Raw genomic sequence first — 9,532 nt, 5'->3', positions numbered from 1 at the left:
GTTGTGTTTTTCTGTTACTGATTTCTATTGTTCGCTGCGTTTCTTTGAAATGAATGCTTTGTTTCGGTGGAGCTTTTTCAATTGAAAAGAAGAAAACAAATGATGGATACATAAAAAGATTGAAAAACTGATTCAAAGAGGTAGAGATATCTCTGCGAAGAGGATTCGTATTTCATATCATCAATATCGTTGCGAGGGAAATGGATCCTCTTCATATTTCTTTTTTCCTTGATTTCTTCTATTTTATAAGGCTTTGAAAAAATAAATAAAATGGAAATGATATACACTTTGGTGGAGTAAGATTTATTTACTAAAGGAGAGGATCCGATCCCCGTTATGAGAACTCCTGTGTATGTTCATGAGAAAAGAAATCTATGGCTGATAATGCAAAGCAATGTTCAAATTTTAATTTATTTTTAATCATATATATATATATATATATATATATATATATATATGACCATTCATTAATTTTTCTTTTCTAAGCTTCTTTCCATTTTTTAACAAATTGTTGAAATTCAACTTAAAAATATATATGTGAAGTTGTGAACCATGTTTTACGGGAGTCAACCTAAAACAGTTTATAATTTTGAAATATGCTTCACAAGACTATGTGCACCCAAAGTGGTGTTACGATTTCTTATGCAGGTAGGAGCTACTGCATCAATGCTGGTAAGATGCCCCTTTGAATATCAAAAGTTTACCGAATCTACTTAATTTTATGATGATTTAACGGGTAGCAATTTCCAAATCTTAATTGTTGGATTTTATGTTTAAATTACAATATTGTGTTTACCTTTTTAGCTAACCATACAATTTATATAAATAAGTTTCCTTTTGATATTTTACCAATGCAAAAGAATATCTAATTTGTGCATGCTGATAAAAAATGAGTTTCTACTCATCAATATTGGTCTTACGTCCCTCATTTTTTGTCATCCTACTGGTTTGTATCAATTTGAGACCTTTTTATATATAGTGAAAAACTTAAAGCAATAAGCCTGGTCTGATTTTTTAAATATATTTATGGTAACAATATATAGAAACAGGGCATATTATTATTTAATTAGTCTGGTTAACTTTTACCAACTCTTTTAGCCACTAATAAACTAACAGTTGGAAATTGCAATAGTATAGATCTTGGACTAGTAGTGCTTGCTTTAAATTTCAGTTGTGTTTGTAAATAGTAATATAAAATACGCACCATTGTATCATACATTCAGAATTTGGTTAGTGTAGTAATGCTTGTAGTTGTTTACTTTTTGTTTTTAGGAACAATTGAGATAAAGCAAAAGCTTGAATCTAAGGCTTAAATTAAAATCAGTTATAGTCGATTAAAATAAATACATGAACACAAAGTACATGTATGTGTCGAATGAGTGGGGGAGTTGTAGTTCGATACTGATTTAATTAAGCCTCAAAATTAATGCACATGCTAATGTTGGACAGTATTTGCATTTCACCAAACCATTTTTTTAACTTACACTTTTCCGTACCTTAACATCAACTAGGGGGAGAAATAAATTATGCAACACATAAATTGTTAGTTTATTTAATCATTTTTATGTTTTTTTTCTCTCACCAAGAATATGTTTTGACCAACCAATAATTAGAGACTAATTTTTTGTATTCACATTGTCAGGGATCAAACTCCTACTAATACGCTTAAAAAATTGCTATTTATCTACTGTGATTTTTATATATGTTTTAAAAATTGCTTTTTATTGGGTTGTGATTTTTATGCTAATGTAGTAAAAATAACCTCAGATTAAGAATATGTTTTAAAAGAATTCATTTTAATAATTAATTTATAAATTTGCACCAATACTCGGATTCTAATTTGTTCACATCCAATTTTTGTCATTTTTTCTGCATATGGTTGTCTCAATTTTTGGTGTTCTGCTTGTAATATGAAGAAGAACCAGATTTTTTAACATTTTGGTTATCCTTTTTCGGAAATAAGTTTCAATTCTAAGGTCTCTTTTTGAAAGCTATCTTAACTAAGGTTCTACTCGGTGTATATAGAGAACCAATTACTTACTAATTCATAAGAGCAACAAACACACTCTTTACCACTAGAGCTGGCAATTAGCAAAATTCACTTGGAATATGGATATTTCTAAGACGGTGAAGAATATTTTATATTGAATTTTCATTTTTTTGGTACATGGAAATGAGAATATTTATTTTAATTTTTTGTCTTGTATACAAGGACTTGGTTGGCCTTTGATCGTGGCTCACGATTGCTATGTAACAATTTTTTATTTTATTTTTATAGTTATTCCAACGAACAGAAATTGATTAATTAATTAATTAATTAATCATACTTGGTTAAACAGGCTATCTGTTGAGAAGCTAGCTTCCACTGTGCTTTGGAAACTCTCCACTCCATGCAGCTATACTGAAACGGAATCCTGGTATTCCTTCTAATTCACACCAAATTACTAGCTTGATTTTTTTTCCCGCACATTAATGAATATATATATATATATATATATATATATATATATATTTATGGTATTTTAGTTTAACTAAGAACTTAGTTTATAACTTATAGAACTGGATTTATGGTATTATTATCTGATTTTGGTATAAATCCTATTGTATTTGGTGATCATTTTGGCATTTTGAGTTTATTTAATGAAGAGTTAAACTGAGAAAGTTGTTTCAGGGGCTGGTACATGTTTCCAATGCTTCCTCATTCCATGTTTGGATACTTTGTTTTGAATGGTAAAATAGTTAGGTGCTCTACTAGCTAGGATATAAAATCGACATGTTTAAAGAGCAACCAATATTGTATGTTTGCACTTCCTTTTATGTCTCATATCTTTAAGAACTCTCCTTTCTAGAATAAATTTAATATAATTTAGAATAAATTGTTCTCATATCTTCTGAGCGTTTATTATACTTAATCTTACTCTTTTTTTTTATCATACGCAAGATTGTCTTATGTAGGTGTTCATTCAATTATTTCTTTGATTCTTGCTTTCATTTTGGATCGTGCTGCTCATCATCACAGGTACAAATTTTTGTTACTAATGAATATTTTTATTACGTGTTCACTGCCATTAATGACAATTGATATATGCTATACAAATTGTGTTCATGATGAGTGAACCTTAGATTCCCGTTTGAGATTTGATGCAATGATTCTTGTGGACAGTTTACATTAATCATTGTATTCAATCTTGAATTGTCTGTTTGGACAGTTTGGGGAGACTGATATTTTTATAGTAGATTCATGTGTTAAGGTTAAAATTATTTTGTTTAATTTGATGAAATTTCGGTAATACATTTCTAGTTGTTCTCTGAGTGCATACTTGATTATCGGGAAGTTAATTTCACCGATTTCATGTCGTGTACTTGGAGACCAATGCGAAATGCTGCCAAAATTTTGTCAAATTTAACAAAATAGAATTAACCCTGATGTATGAAGCTACCATAAAAGACGGTCTTCCTGAATGGAATAGGGTCACACCTTTAATAAAAAAGTGAGATTTTCATGCATCGAATAACTTTGAGAGTATGATCGAGTTATTACTTAGATGGATCGAAGTTGGATGAATGAAAGTCGCATCAGCCCAGAATATGAGGAAGGCGTCGAGCAATTCTTACAATTTGCTTCACAAAGAGGTCAACCGGATGAAGATGGAAAATATTATTGTCCTTGCATCAATTATTTGAACGGAAGACGACAAATACTGGATGACATACGAGAGCATCTGTTGTGTGATGGAATTAAGAGAAATTATACGACGTGGATATGACATGGTGAAATGACAGACATGCAGAGTGGGCAACAATCCGAACCGTTTGATGTAGAAATGGGAGATCGCTTGGAGGATATGATTCGTGACCTTGGAGAAGAGTCTTTCCAGCAAGCACATGCCCCTGTGTATGAAAGATTGCAGGGTGACTCAAAAAAGCCTTTGTATCCGGGGTGCAACAATTCCTTGACGCTATTGTCTGGTTAATGTCAAGGCTAGATATGGATGGAGTGATAAAAGCTTTACTTCATTGCTTCAAATAGTGCACGATCTGCTTCCACAGGATAACACATTGCCTAAAAGCTACTATCAGGCAAAGAAGATATTGTGTCCGATGGGTATGGAGTATCAGAAGATTCATGCTTGCCCTAATGATTGCATACTGTACAGACATGAATTTGAAGAAATGTCAAAATGCCCTAGGTGTGGGGCGTCACGGTACAAGGTGAAGGATGATGAGGACTGCAGTTCTGATGAAAACTCAAAGAAGGGCCCTCCAGCGAAGGTGTTGTGATATCTTCCCATCATTCCAAGGTTTAAGCGTTTATTTGCTAATGAGGACGACACAAAAGATCTTACCTGGCATGCAAATGGGAGAAAATCTGATGGAATGATCCGTCATCCAGCTGATTGCTCCCAGTGGAGGAAGATTGATAGTTTGTATCCGAATTTTGACAAAGAGGCAAGAATTCTTAGACTTGGACTAGCCAGTGATGGAATGAATCCATATGGAAATTTAAGCACTCAACACAGTTCATGGCCAGTTCTACTAGTAATTTACAATTTTCTGCCTTGGTTGTGCATGAAGCGAAAATACATGATGTTGTCTATGATGATATCAGGCCCAAGACAACCAGGAAATGACATTGATGTTTATCTAAGTCCGTTGATTGAAGACCTGAGAAAGTTGTGGGATGAGGAGGTTTTAGTGTTTGATGGGTTTCGCAAGGAGACTTTTCAAATGCGTGCAATGCTATTTTGTACCATTAATGACTTTCCAGCATATGGGAATCTCAGCGGTTACAGTGTTAAGGGTCATCTTGCATGCCCCATCTGTGAAGAAGACACAAGCTACATACAACTGAAACATGGTAGAAAAACAGTGTACACTAGACATCGCCGTTTTCTAAAAGCTCATCACCCTTACAGAAGATTGAAAAAAGCTTTTAATGGAAGTCAAGAGCACGAAACTGCGCGGACACCATTAACTGGTGAGCAGGTCTTCCAGCGGGTTGAACACCTTAATACTGTATTTGGAAAGACCCAAAAGAAGGATAAAAGTAAGAGTTGCATATGGAAGAAAAGGTCCATTTTCTTTGATCTTCCATACTGGTCTGATCTAGATGTTAGACATTGTATTGATGTTATGCATGTAGAGAAAAATGTATGTGACAGTGTCATTGGGACACTCCTTAACATTCAGGGCAAGACGAAAGATGGTCTAAATACCCGTCAAGATCTAGCTGACATGGGCATACGATCGCAGTTGCATCCAAGGTCTGATGGTAAAAAAATATACTTGCCTCCAGCTTGTCATACTTTATCCAAAAAGGAGAAGATCAGTTTGTGCCAGTGTCTGCGCCAGGTTAAAGTACCACAAGGATACTCTTCAAATATTAAGAGCCTTGTGCAGTTCAAGGAGCTTAAACTGGTGGGGTTAAAGTCTCATGATTGTCACGTGTTGATGCAACAATTGTTAGCCGTGGCCATACGAGACATTTTGCCTAACAAAGTCAGGTTAGCCATAACTCGCCTGTGCTTTTTCTTCAATGCCATATGTAGCAAAGTCCTTGATCCGGTCAAGTTTGATGACTTGGAAAACGAGGCTGTAATTATACTGTGCTAGTTGGAGATGTATTTACCTCCTGCTTTCTTTGACATCATGGTCCACTTAATTGTTCACTTGGTCAGAGAAATCAAATGTTGTGGTCCTGTTTATCTGCGCTAGATGTATCCGGTTGAGCGCTACATGAAGATCTTAAAAGGGTATACCAAGAATCTACATCGTCCAGAAGCATCTATTGTTGAAAGGTACATCGTAGAAGAAGCCGTTGAATTTTGTTCATAATACATTGAAAAGGCTAAACCTGTTGGCCTTCCTGGTCTCGCCATGACGACAGAGTGGGCGATAAAGGTTCAAGAGGACTGCATGTTATCACTCCAAGTGTAGAAGATTTGTTACAAGCTCACTTGTATGTATTGAATAACAGTAATGAAGTTTTGCCATACATAGTTCAGCATGAACATTTAGTCAAACAAAGTAATCCAAAAATGTCAAAGAACTGGGTCTTGAAAAATCATAACAAGACTTTCTCTGATTGGTTTAAAGATACAATCTTTGCTGACGAAAATGCTTCTGAAACATTAAGAAAGCTAGCTCATGGGCCTAAAAGAAATGTTATAAACAAGTATACGACATAAACAAGTATTCCTTTTACACAAAAGCACAAGACGACAAAAGTACAATGCAAAACAGCGGGGTCACCCTAAGGGCTGAATCTCAACACTTTGCAACTGTACATGATGACAATCCCTTTGTAGCTTCAATCCCTTACTTTGGCTTCATTGATGAAATATGGGAGCTTAACTATGTCAAATTTACTGTTTGTGTTTTCAAATGTAAGTGGGTTGACAGCAACACCGGTGTGCGGACTGATGATGTAGGATTTACGTTGGTAGACTTAAAGAAACTAGCTTACCAGAATGACCCTTTCATCATGGCAGAACAAGCTAAGCAAGTATTTTATGTGCAAGACCCTTGTGATGAAAGGTGGTCTGTGGTTCTAAACGGGAAAACAATTGGTGTTAATGTAGAAGATGATGATTCATACATGGACACTTATGTTAGTCCTTTGTCTACACAAATGACTTCTAACAACGTCGGAGAAGAAGAAGCTGACGACGTTCATGCTAATCGTAATGATCATGATGAACGAGAATTAATTAACATCGTCTAACGTAATTTTCTAATATAATATTTCATTTCGGTACATTCATTTACATAACTCATACAGTGTTTTTTGATAATATTAACTAACTCAACTTTTTTTCTTTAAAGGACCATGGATACTCCACCTGCCTCGCCTCCTCCTCCTCTTCCTCCTCCTCCTGCAGACGCTGATGCGTCTCCATCTACGTTGAAGCGGACACGCAAGGCGACACGGCTACGATCATTGGCCACTAGACCACCTGGGGCAGAAAGACCTGTGGTCAACGTCGATCCTGCTACCGGCAAGGCCGACGGTCCCCACAAGAAGAAATTAAGAACATATTTGGGGATTTTCGCTCGTGATAAGGTCGACGTGACATATGACACCTGGAAGGAAGTCCCTACTGCTCAGAAGGATTTGATATGGGAGGATATTCAGGTATTTGAGTTTTCTTCGTTGATTTTCTTTAATAGTCTAAATTTGTTATTTACTTACAACAAAACCTAATTTATTGTTTGTCAGGCGGAATTTCAAATCCCTGAAGCTTCTGATAATAGGACAAAGAAGAAAATTCTTCAGATTGTCGGCGAGCGCTGGAGGCAGTTTAAATCTGACTTGACTAGGAAATGGGCACTTGCAGTCGACAAGGACGGTGCGGACGACATTGTCTGTGAAAAATATGGCATTAGCAAGGAGAAATGGACTCAGTTTTGTCAGACCCGCAGAGACCCCTCATGGGAGGTATGTACTTTGTCATTTTAGTTGTTTTCCACAACAAAATCACTTCTTATAATTTATTGTAATAATCATTTTCATTAATGTTAAACTTTTGCAGGATGTACGGAAAAAGGCACAGGCCTCCCAGAAGCAAAACACTGCCCCCCACGTATTGTCTCGTGGGGGTTATGAATATTTAGAAGAAAAGTTCATGGCTGAGAAGACAAAGAAAAGACTGGAAGAAGCTTCCCAGTCTGGAAGCACTGAGGGCATCATTGACCCTCCATCTCCCATCAGACGCCACGTGAAATGGAAGATGGCCCGCACGAAGAAAATTGGACAGATGACGTCTGAGGCAGCAAAGGAAATAGCTGACAGGATTGTAAGTCATTTTTAATTAATAATTGTAATTATCTTTGTGTATTTTGTGAATTCTTTGGACAAATATGTGTTCGGTACAGGATTCTTTGGACGAGCAGGCGTCAAAGGGATCGTTTGTCCCCCATGGACGTCAGGATATCCTGACTACTGCCATTGGGCGACCAGAGCACCCTGGCCGTGTTCGTGCTGTTGGAGCCAGTGTCACCATAAACCAATACTTTGGATCAGCTTCACGAACATCCCGCAGTTCTTCCTCCATGCCTCCTAAAGACCTAGAACAGCTGACCCAACAAATCAGAGACCAACTGGAGGAGTCAATCACAGAAAAAGTGACTCGAAAAATGATGGAATCCTTTAGCCAGATGCAGTCGCAGTTTCAGTCTCAGATGCAATCATAGGGAATTGCACTACCTCCAGAGCCAGAGGTTGGTCCCTCAGGTCCTCGTGTCAGCACAAAGGAGAGTTGTGTTGCTCCCTCAGGGAACAATCCAGGGATGGGTGACTCAGACAAATGCGGCCTATATATTGAAGAAAATCCTTCCCACTTGGTTGCCTTAGGAAGACTTTACGAGGGATCCACAATAGTTCACAACATCCCGTTGTTGCATGGCCAAGTCAAGGTTGGTGTTGAGGAGGTTAAAGATATAGAGGCTCTCGTTCCTGTACCCACTGACGAGGTTACCTTAGTGGGGCAGGCACTTAACACTTTCCTTGTTTGGCTAACACATCTTGTGAAGCGTTTATCAGAACAGGTATTTTACTCTGATTATATGTTTATTTTTTTTCAATTAATTTGTTCACTGTAATCAAAACTTGTTAATTAACTATGTTTTATCAATAGGCAGTTGTGTCTCCAGCAAAACCTCCAGAAAGCCCGGATGAAGAGGTCGATGATCCCCTGTACCTAATGACATTGATCATCCCACAACTGTTTTTGAAGCCGCTCCAGGTTATGTGGGATGCTACCATATTCGGGGTGTTTAATCAAAACTTCCCGTTGTATATAAAGCACGAAGATCTCTCTGAAATTGCACATGGTGGTCAATGTCTCAGCATATCTGTTATACAGTTGTGGATTCTGTAAGTCATTTTAGATTACTATTAATTACCAAAGTAATTGTTTTAAATTCATACATAATTAACTTTGACTTAACAACACAGCCATCTGACTGAGACAAGTGTGCGAGCGGGGAATTCTGATGTGTATGGATTCCTCGAGCCACAGTCCATTCAGAGATCTGGGCAATCACAATTTGAATCCGAAAGTTACATCAAGAGTTGGATACAGAGTTCAAAATGAGATGTTTACCTTGGAGCCTATCTGAATAGGTAAGTCAAACACAATAATTGAATTTAAATAATCTATACTACTACAATAAACTATATTCGTCTCTACTGCAGTGGACACTGACAAATGGTCGTCATTCTACCTAAGGAAAACCTAGTTGTCTGGTTTTGTTCTTTGCATAACAGGCCAGACAACTACCTTAAGGGAATAATTAACAGGTCAGTATTGTTTTCAATACATTTTCATTGGAATAACTCAACAACATCAATATTTTAATGTTCCTTATATTCAACACTAGTGCTTTGAAAGGATTTGATGATACTCCACAACCGAAATCTAAGGCTGCTGCTAGGTGGATTGTTGTTAAGGTACGTGATTTAAATAAAAGTTCTACTTATATATATTTTATGTGTGTGTACACTAATTGTAGTTAACGTTTAATTAATATC

The 9,532-nt window shown here is 36.6% G+C and overlaps 1 protein-coding gene and 1 long non-coding RNA gene across 3 annotated transcripts; both read left to right on the top strand.

Annotated features, from left to right (window-relative positions):
• Positions 1-808: 808 nt before the first annotated feature.
• LOC114398348 lies at positions 809-3,672 on the top strand. The gene is made up of 4 exons (XR_003663583.1): positions 809-946; positions 2,340-2,417; positions 2,942-3,019; positions 3,546-3,672. It is a non-coding gene; the product is annotated as an uncharacterized LOC114398348 (long non-coding RNA).
• Positions 3,673-6,762: 3,090 nt separating this feature from the next.
• Positions 6,763-9,199, top strand: LOC114398182. 2 transcript variants are annotated; one of them, XM_028360349.1, is made up of 3 exons: positions 6,763-7,135; positions 8,736-8,875; positions 8,957-9,199. In XM_028360349.1, exons 1-3 carry the CDS (start codon positions 6,830-6,832, stop codon positions 9,093-9,095), a joined length of 585 nt encoding a protein of 194 aa, XP_028216150.1. In that variant the 5' UTR covers positions 6,763-6,829; the 3' UTR covers positions 9,096-9,199. The 2 variants fall into 2 exon arrangements, with proteins under 2 accessions (XP_028216150.1, XP_028216149.1); XM_028360348.1 differs by lacking the exons at positions 8,736-8,875; positions 8,957-9,199 and adding exons at positions 7,220-7,438; positions 7,534-7,859.
• Positions 9,200-9,532: the final 333 nt, after the last annotated feature.

Source organism: Glycine soja, chromosome 19 (genome assembly GCF_004193775.1).
Source record: "Glycine soja cultivar W05 chromosome 19, ASM419377v2, whole genome shotgun sequence".
NCBI classification, from domain to species: Eukaryota; Viridiplantae; Streptophyta; class Magnoliopsida; order Fabales; family Fabaceae; genus Glycine; species Glycine soja.
This window is presented reverse-complemented; position numbering and strand designations above follow the sequence as displayed.